General features: G+C 33.5%; 1 protein-coding gene across 1 annotated transcript; it reads right to left on the reverse strand.

Annotated features, from left to right (window-relative positions):
- Positions 1-11,401: 11,401 nt before the first annotated feature.
- Positions 11,402-14,546, reverse strand: LOC121208465 (acetate/butyrate--CoA ligase AAE7, peroxisomal). The gene is made up of 3 exons (XM_041079121.1): positions 14,247-14,546; positions 12,726-13,316; positions 11,402-12,492 (listed from the first exon to the last, which is right to left on the reverse strand). The coding sequence occupies exons 1-3, from the start codon at positions 14,457-14,459 to the stop codon at positions 11,596-11,598; spliced, it is 1,701 nt and encodes a 566-aa protein (XP_040935055.1). The 5' UTR covers positions 14,460-14,546; the 3' UTR covers positions 11,402-11,595.
- Positions 14,547-14,806: the final 260 nt, after the last annotated feature.

A 14,806-nucleotide genomic window follows, 5' to 3' on the forward strand; every position in this document is an offset into this window, starting at 1 on the left:
AATTATTTGAGTGTTGAGCCTTAATGTGGAATTATAATGAGAATGGCTTAATTGGACTTAACCTTATGGCTATAAAAGACTCAACACTAATCTAGTTAGGATAAGATAGGAAATCTTTGTGTATTTAGCTCTTTAAGTTTAACGAGTTATGGTTTAAACATTTTGGTGAGAGGCATTGTGAAACGACCCAAATTCCAATAGTGTTAGAAAAACCTGATTTTGGAGTCAAAATGCTAAACGAGATAGTTGGGTTTGGAAGTGAAAATTTCATGTGTCGTCTACGATAGTGATAGATTAAATTATTTAGTAGAATTAGCATGAATTGATTGACAATTAAAATACAAAGACTAAATTACAAAAGTGCAATCAATATTAAATTTTTAATTTAAAAATAAAAAAGGATTTAGTTAGAAATTTAGTGTAGGACTATAGGATAATTTAACCAATTTCACATTGGATTAATGGAATGGAACGTGCATGTGCACTAATTAACATTAATATAACTATTTTATACTTATAGTGGCTTTGTAATTAGTGAATAATCTTATTTAATTAAGACCAACCAATTCCTTAATCTAAGTATAAAATTTAGTGAATGGGGAGAGAACATACCATTATCATCTTCCACCTTAAGTTGTCATACATGCTTGAAGAAAGAAAGAAACTTTCCAAGCTTTTCTTCTATACATTTGGGCAAATTTACTATAGGTAACTAAGTCATTTTCTTAGTATTGTTATGGATTTTTAATCATGAGAGCTTGATTAAGCTAACCTATATATTGATTTCTTTAATTATTTAGTATGCATTAAGTTACCATCAAAGAATTGCTAGATTCAAAGCTTAAAGATGATAGGTAGTTCAATCCTAAGGTTAAACTATGTAAGATTATGTTAATGGATATTGAAATTAGCTTGGATTTACAAAATGAATTATATTGTTGAATTTGATATTAAGGTTCAAATTGAATAAATTGAAAACTATTAGAAATTATGTCATGAATTGAATGCTAGAGGTCACTATACTATATTAATTAAGTCGGAGCTAAATTTGATCAGATAGATTGTGTAATATAAATATTTCGAATATTAGGGTTGTAAAGAGGCTAAATTGAATTAAATGCATTTATGTTTGATTTTGTTGAATTGTGTGATTAACAACAATTCTGTAATTGTATTATTGAACGGAGCCAAAGACGATGTTGGAACGTCAAAGATGAAATGAAAGGAAAAGACAAATGTCGTCTAATTTTTGCAGTTTTTGCTTTTATAATTTAATTTCAATTTGCTTTATTTAACTAATTAATCGTTATAATCAATATGACTATGCATCGAGACAATGACATTTTCCTTATTAACTTTAAATAATGGATTCGATTGGTGATAATTGGAATATGTGATAAATATCCAAATCGTGTTTGCTATGTATATAAATGTTGAGGCATTGATATTATGATTATTTGTATACAAAGGTGATTATGATGTTAATGCCCCATTAAACAATGTTAGCAATAGTTCGGGTATAATTGGCATGCTATAAGGTCATCGATATAGTGATTTACTAGCCATTATTGTTGGACAATCTGGGATGGCAGAATGAACAGTATGAATGTGCAACACCGGATGATAGAATAAAATAGATTCGAGTATTCGTCCTATTGTCTATCGTCGAATAATAGGGGCCAAAATGAATAAGCAAGGAAATTCATATTGAATTGTGAAATTAAAAAGAAAGTTGGATGATTGGTATAATTAGTTAAAGTAGTAAATATAAATGTAATTGATACTTTATATATATATACTCATATATTTATGTTAGAATTAAGTGACCCAAATTCTTATTTAAATAAAATACGATGGAAAATAAAATAAAAGTAAAATCCATATAGAACTAGACTTCTTTTATTTTATTTTAGAATAAGGTTTTTAAACCTTATTAAACTCCATCTATTTTATATTGATTAGGATAAGGTGTTTCAATCCTACTAGAATATGGCTTTGCAAGCCTATAAATAGACATAGTCTATTCCTCTTGTATTTGATTCAAATTTTTCGACATAGTGAATTTTCTTCTCCTCTGCCCGTGGTTTTTTCCCGAAAGAGTTTTCACGTAAAATTTGTGTGTTCTTTATTTTATTTATTTTATTTTATTTTATTTTTTAGTAAATTAGTATCAGAGCTTCCGGGTTATTCATCTCGATCACGGTAATGGCGTCTTTAAAGTATGAAATTCCACTGTTGGATCGCAACACTAGATTTGCATTGTGGCAAATTAAGATGCAAGCAGTTCTTGCACAGATGGTCTGGAGGATACCCTGCTAGGGATAGATAAGATGCCTTCGACATTAACAGATGAAGAGCAGAAGCGTAAGGATCGAAAGGCATATTAACACAATTACATTTGCATTTGTCCAATAAAATTTTGCAGGATGTGATGAAAGAGAAAACTACCGCTGCATTATGGAAGAGGCTAGAGCAAATATGTATGTCGAAAACTCTAACAAGTAAGTTGCATATGAAGCAGCGTCTTTATGCTCATCGTTTGGAGGAAGGTGCGTCTGTACACGAACACTTAACAGTGTTTAAAGAAATTCTCTCAAACTTGGAGGCCATGGAGGTTCAGTATGATAAGGAAGATCTAGGGTTGATTCTACTTTGTTCGTTACCCCCGTCTTATTCAACCTTTAGAGACACGATTTTACATAGCCGCGAGTCTCTCACAATTGATGAGGTTTATGATTCTTTAACCTCGTATAATAAGATGAAGCATCTTATGGTTAAACCCGACTCTCAGGGAGAGGGTCTCATTGTTCGTGGGAGACAAGATCGGAATGCTGATGATGATCGTGGTAGGACATAGGAACGGAATCCTCGTGGTAAATCTAAGGGTAGATCGAAGTCTTCAAATAGAGGTAAAACTTGTAACTTCTACAAGAAGAAAGGGCACATTAAATCTGAGTGCTACAAGCTACAAAATAAGATTAAAAGGGAGGCTGTGAATCAAAAGGGAAAACAACCAGAAAATTCCAGTAAAGCTGATGTTGTAGAAGACGACAGCGATGGTGAACTTCTAGTCGCTTCTATCAATGATTCTAAAGTAAGCGAGGAGTGGATACTTGATTCAGGCTGCACCTTCCACATGAGTCCCAATCGGGATTGGTTTACAACTTACGAAACAGTATCTGAAGGTGTTGTTTTGATGGGAAATAATACTTCGTGTAAAATCGCAGGTGTTGGAACAATTAAAGTTAAGATGTTTGATGGAGTTGTCAGAACACTTAGTGAAGTACGACATGTTCCAGAATTGAAAAGAAATTTAATTTCATTGAGTACTCTTGATTCAAAAGGGTACAGATACACAGCTGAAAGTGGGGTTTTAAAGATTTCCAAAGGGTCCCTTGTTGTGATGAAAGGGCAGAGAAAGATTGCCAAGTTATATGTTTTGCAGGGTTCTACTGTTACCAGTGATGCAGCTGTCGCTTCCTCTTCCTTGTCAGATGATGATATTACTAAACTTTGGCATATGTGCCTAGGGCATATGAGTGAGAATGGCATGGTAGAATTGAGTAAAAGAGGACTTCTTGATGGGCAAGGAATTTGCAAACTAAATTTCTGTAAGCACTGTGTTTTGGGGAAGCAAAAGAGAGTTCGATTCACTAGAGGAATCCATAACACGAAGGGAATATTGGAGTATATTCATTCTGATCTGTGGAGGCCATCCAGAGTGCCTTCGAGAGGTGGAGCTAATTATATGCTAACCTTTATTGATGATTTTTCCAGAAAAGTTTAGGCGTTTTTCCTGAAGCAGAAAAGCGATGTGTTTTCCACATTTAAGTCTTAGAAAATTATGATTGAAAAACAGAAGGGAAAACAGATAAAATACCTCCGCACAGACAATGGCTTAGAGTTTTGTTCTGATGAGTTTAATAAATTGTGCAAGTCAGAAGGGATCATGAGACACTTGACAGATCGTCATACTCCACAGCAAAACGGCGTTGCAGAATGAATGAACAGAACGATCATGGAGAAGGTTCGACGTATGTTGTCAAATGCCAACTTACCGAAGGCATTTTGGGCAGAAGCGGCCTCTGCTACATATTTTTTTATCAACCGATCTCCATCCGTTGCCATTGAGAAAAAGACTCCACAAGAGGTATGGTCTGGTAATCCTGCTAATTATTCTGATTTAAAGATTTTTGGGTGTCCTACGTATGCTCATGTTGATAATGGAAAATTAGAACCGAGATCTATTAAATGCATTTTTCTTGGTTATAAAGCTGGTGTAAAAGGGTATAAGTTATGGTATCCTGAAAATAGAAAAGTTGTGATTAGCAGAGATGCTGTTTTTGATGAAACTGCTATGCTACCTAACTTATCTCTTAAAGACTCTTCCAATAAAGAAAATCAAAAGCAGGTGGAGCATCAGATTAATACAGAGTCAACTCCTCAAGCCAGAACAAAAATTGAGAATAGAGTTGCTTCTTCACCACAATACTCTATCGCCAAAAACAAAACTAGAAGAGAAATTAAACCTCCAAAGAAGTATGCCGAGGCTGATCTAGTTGCTTATGCTTTAAATGTGGCTGAAGATATAGATGTAAATCAAGAGCCATTTAATTTCAGTTAGCTGTGAAGACTCAAAAAGTGGATGTTTGTTATGCAAGAAGAGATGGAATCACTCCATAAAAATAGAACATGGGACCTTGTGAAACTTCCTAAAGGTAAAAAGGCTGCTCGATGTAAATGGGTGTTTAAAAAGAAAGAAGGGACTCCAGGAGTTGAAGAACCCAGATATAAAGCAAGTCTTGTTGCAAAGGGTTACAGTCAAATTCCAGGAGTGGACTTCACAGATATGTTCTCTCCAGTTGTTAAGCATAGTTCGATTCGAGCTTTGCTTGGTATTGTGGCCATACATGATTTGGAGCTTGAGCAGTTAGATGTAAAAACTGCATTTCTGCATGGAGAACTTGAGGAGGATATTTACATGCAACAACCAGAGGGTTTTATAGTCTCAAAAAAAGAAGGCTATGTTTGCTTGCTGAAAAAGTTCCTTTACGGTTTGAAACAGTCACCAAGACAGTGGTACAAGAGGTTTGATTCCTTTATGACTTCTTATGATTTCAAAAGAAGTAGTTTTGACAGTTGTGTTTACTTTAAGAAAAACAGTGATGGTTCTTTTGTGTATCTACTTCTTTATGTTGATGACATGTTGATAGCAGCAAAAGATAAATGAGAGATAAGAAATGTCAAAACCCAACTAAGTAAAGAATTTGAGATGAAAGATTTAGGACCAGCAAAAAAGATACTTGGAATGGAGATTCTCAGAAATAGAAAAACAAGTAAATTGTATCTAAGTCGGAAGGGGTACATTGAGAAAGTTCTTTGCAGGTTCAATATGCAGAGTACTAAGCCTGTTAGTACTCCTTTAGCAGCCCATTTCAAACTTTCATCAATTTTGTCTCCACAATCAGATGATGAGATTGAGTACATGTCACATGTTCCATACTCTAGTGCAGTGGGATCTCTCATGTATGCTATGGTTTGTTCACGTCCAGATTTATCATAAGTAGTTAGTGCAGTTAGCAGATATATGGCAAATCCCGGTAAAGAACATTGGAAAGCGGTTCAGTGGATTTTAAGATACTTACAAGGCACTACTGATGTTTGCTTACAGTTTGGAAGAACTAAAGATGGAATTATAGAGTATGTTGATGCTGATTTTGCTGGAGACCTTGATAGAATAAGATCTCTCACAGGTTACGTCTTTACAATCGGAGGTTGTGCAATTAGTTGGAAAGCCACTTTGCAAACTACAGTCGCTTTGTCTACCACTGAAGCTGAGTACATGGCGATTACTGAGGCTTGTAAAGAAGCTATTTGGTTGAAGGGACTATTTAGTGTACTCAATGAAGACCTTCAAATCAGCACAGTATTTTGTGACAGTCAGAGTGTCATCTTTCTTACAAAATATCAAATGTTTCATGAGAGAACAAAACACATTGATATTCGGTATCATTTTGTTCGTGATATTATTGCTCGTAGTGATATTGTTGTGAGCAAAATTAGTACTCATGAAAATCCTGCAGATATAATGACTAAGTCACTTCCTATAACCAAGTTTGAGCATTGCTTACACTTAGTTGATGTTCATTGTTGAAGTTAAACCCTTAAGGGGTTTTATGGAAGAGGTGGAGAACTTGTTTATTGAAAGTTCGCGATGAAGAACTTGTTCATTGAGAATTTGTGTCAAGGTGGAGATTGTTAGAATTAAGTGACCCAAATTCTTATTTAAATAAAATACGATGGAAAATAAAATAAAAGTAAAATCCATATAGAACTAGACTTCTATTATTTTATTTTAGAATAAGGTTTTTAAACCTTATTAAACTCCATCTATTTTATATTGATTTGGATAAGGTGTTTCAATCCTACTAGAATATGGCTTTGCAAGCCTATAAATAGACATAGTCTATTCCTCTTATATTTGATTCAAATTTTTTGACATAGTGAATTTTCTTCTCCTCTGCCCGTGGTTTTTTCCCGAAAGGGTTTCCACGTAAAATTTGTGTGTTCTTTATTTTATTTATTTTATTTTATTTTATTTTTCAACAATGTACTTTAGTTTACCTTTAATGAAATGAATTTGAATTATAATAATCGTCAAACGACTTTGCTTATTCCTGTGTGCAGGTCTTGGACGAGGATTTTCGTAAGTTGAAAGTGTCAAAGCATCCATTTTCAACAACATGTACCTAGGTTGTTTTGTTCATGTTGTTTAAATGGTCATTTTCATATATTTATATTTCACCTATGAAGTTTTTTAAATTGAATTTTAGTCTTTAATTAGTAGATAATGATACTAGTTTATATAAGTTTGATTATGAGAAATAGATAGTAAAATCTTGATGCATTGGTGGTTATGATTTGATTATGTTTGGTTGTGTTTAGATATGTTAGATTGATGGTGTAACTTTGATGTAAAGTTTAGATACACTTGAGGTGCCATTTGGTTTAGTTTGGACCTTTGAAAATGTGCATTTAGGGCCATTTTACCATTGTGTCTTGAGATAATATGATCATGTCTCGAGAGACCTACATGCTTAGTGTCTCGAGACAATCCTATTTAAGTCTCGAGGCAAATGGCCTTTGTCTCGAGACAAGTAAACTTTGAAGTTAAATTAGTTTTGCCCTACTTTAGGTCTCAAGACAAGAACCCCTTGTCTCAAGACATCCAAACATCGAAGCTAAAACAAGAAAACATAGGAGGTTGGTCTTAAGACTTAAGGGACCTTGCCTCAAGACATCACATCTAGTGTCTCAAGACATGTTGACATTGAAACAAAAAATACCTAAAATAAATTGAGGCCTATCTCGAGATAAGAAGTCCTTTGTCTTGAGACACAACATTGAAAGTTGATTGTTGAGTTTCATTTCAAGTCCTAACTCTAAAATTTAACCTAGCACAACCTCGTAACATGATCAATTTGAATTCTAAACCTTATGAATGCATATGTGTGAGCACGATTAATGACTAAATTGGTTTGAATGATAATTGTGATTTAAATTTTGTGATTACGTAATGCGATAGCTTGACTTGCTTCGTTAACGTAATATGATATCATGCATTCGAAGCCAACGATTGGGTTGGGTGTAAGGTGTTACACTTTAGAAGAAGTTTGAGTTCATGCTCTTGGGAGGATTGCATCATTGACAAAGTTTGAAATTTTAAAGTGAGGATTTTTATTTATTATTTGTATTTTGGCATGTAAGTAAAGGCTTAGGCTATTTTAAGTATTTGTGAGTATCTTGTGTAATCTTATGCATTTTGAAACTATTTAGTTATTTTAAAGTTAGTTTTTTACTCTTGAATTGGTTTGAACATGTGTATGACTTCAAATTTTGTTTGAATGGACCTTAGAAATGTTTTGGAATTATTTGGAACTTGATGGAATCGTATGATGATGTTTGGGGATGATTTTGTGTATTTTTTTAATTAATTTTTAAGCTTCAAGAGTCTAGGTATCGAAACATGGCTTGTTTACATCAATATAACCAAGTTAGTAGTTAAAATGTTGCAATACAAGGCAAAGGTACCAATAGATAGTGTAAAATTAAACGTTGATAATGATGATGAATCGCAAAGAAAGAGATAAAAATAGAACACACAGAATTTTATATGGAAACCCTTTCGGAAAAAAAACACGAGCAGAGGAGAAGAAAATATACTATGTCGAATTCAAATGATACAAGAGGAGAGACGATTACATCTATTTATAGGTTTAAAAAACCTTATTCTAATCAAAGGGAAATAGAAGTAAAGCAGTAAGGTTAAAATACCTTATTTTAGTCAACATCAAATAGAGTAAGTATACTTTTTCGATTCTCAAAAATATCCAAGGCTTCACACCATGAATTTGTTAGATACCTATTCAGTTAATGGTAGAAGAAGACAATAAGTTTTGGAGGGGCTTAATTAAATTTTTAAAAAGTTTGGAGGCTTAACAAGAATTCTCAAAATTATAGAGATTTTAATTAAAAACTTCAAAAAAATTAATGAGAAATTTCCAAAATTTCATAAGCAAGATCCCCATCTCCCATTAGGTTTGGCTACTGTGAATTTGAAATTCCTTTAGGATTTCAGTTTTAGAAATAAATTGAATTCAACGATTTCTTTTTAATTTTGTCGGAAAGGAAGTAAAACCAATTACGAAATGCATCATTCAATCTCTTGTTGTGAGAAGAAACTGAATGACGTGGACTTTAAGTTTGATACGTATGTTGGTTAAAATAAATGATTAGAAGATTCTTGTGAAAATAAAACTTGTACTCAAGACTTCCACACCAAACTGATTGATTTGATTCAGTGATGTTAACTCTGTAACGATCCACTTTTCAGCTACATACCATACCATAACAACTTCATCCTTAGATTCAATCATAAATTCATTTCTTGAGGTAAATCAATTGTACCAGAGTTATCTGAAAATGGATATTGAAATTCACACGCCTCCTCTGCTTAACACTCATCACCTATCAACAATGAAATTAAACCTAATCAAGCATTCCAACCTATAACAATGGAGGCTGAATTTACTGGTAGGTAGACTTCATGACGGTCGTTATTGCTAGATGGGTCCTCTCTGGGTTATACATTAGCCTTTTCTATCGTATGAATTAATTAGCCAGTCAAAATCCCTCTTGCTATTGCTAGATGGGTGAAGGTAAGCCATTCTCTTCATCAAGAATACAATTGGTTAACTTTCTAGAAATTCTTCTAGAAATTCTATCACGTATATATACACATATGAAAATTAAATATGTATTTAAAAATAGCATATTAAAAATATTAAAATACATGACATGAAACTAATTAATCATAATAATAAATAAAAATATTTACAATAAAATAAAAAAAATTAAATTAAATTATAAATAAAACATATAAATACATTATATTAACAATACAAATACACTATAATACATCTAATTAACTATGAGCAAAGATAACGAAACCAAAAACAGTTAAGTTTACGCTAATGAACATGACAAGCTCAAATATTAAAATAGAAATACAAACAATTTTCACCACTAATTATTACTTAGTTCGAAGTTTGAATAAATGAACAAAGATTAGAGTAAATCTAAAATATTTGAAGGAAAATATAGTCTAAAAGAGAATAAAATAAAATAATGTTGAACTATTTACTATTAAGTGAAAAGTATGTCTCTATTTATTTATCATTTTTCATATTTTTTTTTTTGGAAAAAATTCTATCAATTAGTTTTCTTGAATAGTTATTAAACATATTTTGAAAAAAATAAAGCTATTTAATAGTTTATCAAATAGGGTTTTAGAGGGGAGTTATCTAGATCTTAGAAGAAAGAGTGAGATTCTAATATGATGAGCGTTAATGTTTGTATAATGCGCTAAATAATAGATTATATTTCAAGAAAAGGCGTAGCAAAAATAAGAAATTCGAAATAGGCAAACATATAATTGTGTTCATTATTTTTATGTTTGGTTCATCACCCATGCTTGAGGCAATTAACACTGCTGCAAATATAGAAGTTTGACAGAACAAAAATGATATTCCAATGACTCTGGTGCGTAGAGGACATGATGTAAGATATAGAGTTTTCCATGTAATCCCAAGAGATTTGTTAAGATGTGAATAGCTTGTATCAACTTCATTGAATATATTGAGAATTTAGAATATGAGTCAAACTTGATGGTGATGAAAACATGTACCAAGCCTTGTTCATAAAGCATTCCAAACATCCATAGCTCTTTAAGCCTTGTTTTTAAATGGGATTTAAGCATTTGGGGCTAGGCCTTTCTCTGAGCATAATAGACGACAAGCCTTCAACTTTCACGTCTAGGCAGCCTCATATTCTTGAAATGAGATCCCAATCCATGTTTTAAAATCTAAATACTAAGCCCAGGGATGACTTCAAATATTTTAATAATGATTATTGATTTTCTAATATGTATCACCAACGTTCCTTTTGCTTTTATAAATCTTAATATTGGAATTCATTTTTCACTTGGATTTTCAGATTTTTTATTTAGGGAATTCAGATATTATTATTAAATTCAAATTTAAATTTACAAATATCCTCCCTATTATATATCCTGTCATTTAATGGACAATTTAGAAATATATATAATAATCTTTTCAGTAGTTTATAAAAAAGACTCTTTTGCACGCACGATAAGAACAAAGAAAACAGGAATGTTTTGTTCCCTATCCAAAAATCAGAACATTAAATCCTAATTTTTTACCAATTCCATATTTTTTGTAGAAACATAAATAGGAGAAACTCAATGTGATTTAGAATGATCTACTTTTGTGGAGAAAAAGAGTGAGGAAGAATATACATAATGATCAGGTCTATGGAAGAAAGTTACATTCTGGATATTTGACCGGCGGCGGATGGTGGATTGCGACGATAGTCACGGTGGTTAACTTGCAGAAACTGATTTCTTTTTCTCTCTAATTTCTGGGTATTGTAGGGACATGAGAACCAATGGGCAAAAAGATTATGAGAAATTGAGGGGGAGAGGTTTTCGAGAGAAAAGTAAAAATGAAATGGTTTAAAATTTTAAATATGAATATTAATTTAACAATAATTATCGAATATATTAATTTACAAAAATTAAATAAGTTTGAATGTAATTAATAATTATATATTCCAACTCTCATAAAATATTTATATTTTTTATTTTCTTCTGTAGATTATATTTTTATTTATATCATTACAATTCTTTAAAAAATAGTATTAAAATTATATACATTTATTACTAAATTATATCATATCACCATTCCTATCAGTTTAATTATTCTTTATCTATCACATTCAATCAAATATGTATTTATTACATTCAGACACTTGGGCAAAAAGATTACTTGACCAGAAATATTTATTCATAAAATACCGCTACAAGCCTACACAAACAGTGTTCGTAGACAGTACAAAATACAACAGTAATTGTAGGAATCATCCCCTACCATTTTTTCCTTCTTTTTTTCCTTTTTTTTTTTTTGTTAATAACAGCAATATTTAGATGCCTGATAATTTAGTTTTGGAACTTCCAAGTTATAACTTACTCATCCTGACGGGTCCCAACTCTTTTGCCTTCGCTCTTAGCACATGCTTCTGAATCTTACCTGTGGCCGTCTTTGGCAGTGGACCAAATATCACTGATTTTGGAACCCAGTATGCAGGCATCTTGGACCTGCAGAACTTCATTATGTCTTCAGCTAACCGTTGTTCATCGGATTTGTCCACCCCAGGCTTCAAGGTCACGAAAGCACAAGGTGACTCTCCCCACCGCTCGTCCGCCCTTGCCACCACCGATGCCTCCATTACTGCAGGGTGCAAATAGAGACTGTTTTCCACTTCCACGCTGCTGATGTTTTCGCCTCCCGATATGATTATGTCCTTCGACCTATCTTTTATTTCAATGTATCCATCTGGATTTTTCACACCCAGATCCCCGGAGTGAAACCAGCCATTTGCAAATGTTTCCTCATTTGCTTTCGGGTTCTTTAAGTAGCCTTTCATCACAATGTTACCGCGAAACACTATTTCTCCAATGGTTTTTCCATCAGCAGGTACGGGCTGACCAGTTTGAGTACTAATGACATCTAGGCACTCTAAACCAACGTATCGGACACCTTGACGTGCATTTAGACGAGCTTGAGTTTCAGGTGGTAGGGAGTCCCATTCAGGCTTCCATGCACACACTGTAGAAGGACCATAGGTTTCGGAGAGACCGTAAGTGTGGGTGACTCGGAAACCTTTCTGGGACATTCCAGCAAGGACAGAAGGAGGTGGGGCTGCACCAGCTGTCATTACACGAACAACATGGGGGAGGGGCAGAATGGTTTCCTCAGGCGGGGCATTAACTATGGAATTGAGAACCACAGGTGCAGCACAGAAGTGAGTCACCCTGTACTTCGCGATGGCCGAGTATACGCCCTTCGCTGTTACCTGCAGATACGAAAGAAACAAATAGGGGCATCAGTAAGCTTAAGCTATGATCATAGATAAAGCGCACAACTTTCGCATCCACATTGTTTATAATGGACTAAAGACTTCTCAAAGTCTGAATCTCTGAACTGAAATTATGACATACATAAAAATAGAACAATGAATCCAACACTTTAGAATTTCTATAAAATCACACCAAGAAACAATAAGCTATTATTTAGACAAGAAATTACCTGTCGGAGGCATATGTTAGTTCCACAAACAGCTGCAAGTGTCCAAGGAAAACACCAACCATTACAATGGAACATGGGCAGAGTCCATAAATATACAGCTCCTTCATTCATTTCCCATATAATAGGATTACTCAAAGCCATTAGATATGCCCCTCGGTGATGTAATACCACCCCTTTTGGGCTGGCTGTCGTACCGGAAGTATAGCCTAAAGCAATGCTTTGCCACTCATCTTGAGGAGGCTTCCAAGCAAAGTCAGGGTCACCACTTTCTAAGAACTTCTCATACTCAATGGCTCCTTGCCCCAAAGCATACTTAAGTGTTTCCGGGTTGCAGCTTTCGTCAGCAATGACAATAACAAGCGGAGGTGTGAAATTGCCTTGGCTTTTCTCCTTCATGATTCTCAAAGCATCCTCTGCCAAATTGAAAAACTCTTGGTCCACAATGACGACGGTGGATTGTGAATGACCCAAAAGGAAAGCAATAGTTGATGCATTTAGGCGAATATTGATGGTGTTTACAACAGCACCAGACATTGGAATCCCAAAATGAGCTTCATACAAAGCAGGAATGTTTGGTGCAATTATGGCTACCTGCCAATGTTTAAAAAAAAATGAATACAAGCAATAGAACCATTTAAGTTGCATAAAAGACAGTCATTATATAAAGAATCCATCCACAATTCTCTGGAGCAGAAATTAATATGCTTTCAGTCTAGTAAATGATACTCAGATTTCTCAACTATGTATAAACATATAAGAAGTCAGTACGTAACTAATCCACCAAAAAGAAAACCTTAAAATTCCAGATTCAATAGATTAACACAACTGGCAATCCCCATATCAAATTTGGGCCACGCATCAAGCATTAAAAGCAGTAAACCTTCTATCTTTTTTTTTTTCCAAATTAAAAACTTCCATCTTATTCCACTAATAATACCATAATAACTAGTAATGGAACAACAGCATGGGACCAACGAGACCGGCTAATACTAAACACGATTCCATGAAAACATTATGACATACATGACATGATACAAATGTACCAAATGTTTCAAAAATCATTATAATACAAATTATTAATATATTAAATTTTATATAATATAATAATATCTTAAACATTCACAGCATAGATATAAACGTCAGAAGATACAAATATACAAAATGTCTCAAAATCTATACAAATCCGAATTATTATTAATAATATAAAATATCTTACTCTGCAAATCACACCGATAAATACATGAATTACCAGATCTAGACCAACTCCACTCCACTATACAAAATCTATGAGTATAGTTATACTACTAAAGCTTACTAATAAAATCTAAAAACTTTAAATTTGACAAGGAAAAAGGAAAAGAATTCTTCCTTTTTTTGTCTTTTTCTTTTTTTAAAGTTTGTTCTCTTTATTCAACTCAGCAAGCAAAAAAACGTTAAAAACTGACAGATTTCACTTTATCCGAATTTTTTCTATCGTTATCGTTAATAATGATGATAGGCGATGGAAAAAAATTTGATTACCGAGCTACCAACGCCGATGGAGCTTTTCGAAAGAGCTGAAGCCAAGCGACGGCAACGCTGGTAAGTTTGGAGCCACGTGTACGTTCGAGATCCATGGATCACCGCTTTTCTGGTGGGATGAACCGTGGCGGCTCGTTCCAAGAACCACAACGGCGTCAAAGCCATGTAGTTAGCGGCGTTCTTTGGAAGGTCGTCGATGTCTCGCATCTCCATCACCGTCGATACTCCCTCTCCGTCTCCTTCCTGTTTATCCAAAAATGAAAGAAAAAATTCAATGCTGAGGTTTTGAAGCTGAAAAAGTGAATCATTCGTAGTCAGAATTTATAGTAGGAATTGTACGAAACCGCCACGTAGATTTTCTGTTTAAATATATTGGCGAAATTTTTATATTTAAAAAATGAAAAAAATAATTATTGACATTAACATCAGTAGTACTTTCTATAAAAATTCATTTATTTAAAGGTATATTTATTGAGTTTATTATTTGAGTTAAGAATTCGTATGGATATATTAAAGATTTTTAAATGGTAAGACTATTGCTTTAATTTTTTTAAGGTAAG

This window comes from Gossypium hirsutum, chromosome A10 (assembly GCF_007990345.1).
Source record: "Gossypium hirsutum isolate 1008001.06 chromosome A10, Gossypium_hirsutum_v2.1, whole genome shotgun sequence".
Classification (NCBI taxonomy): domain Eukaryota; kingdom Viridiplantae; phylum Streptophyta; class Magnoliopsida; order Malvales; family Malvaceae; genus Gossypium; species Gossypium hirsutum.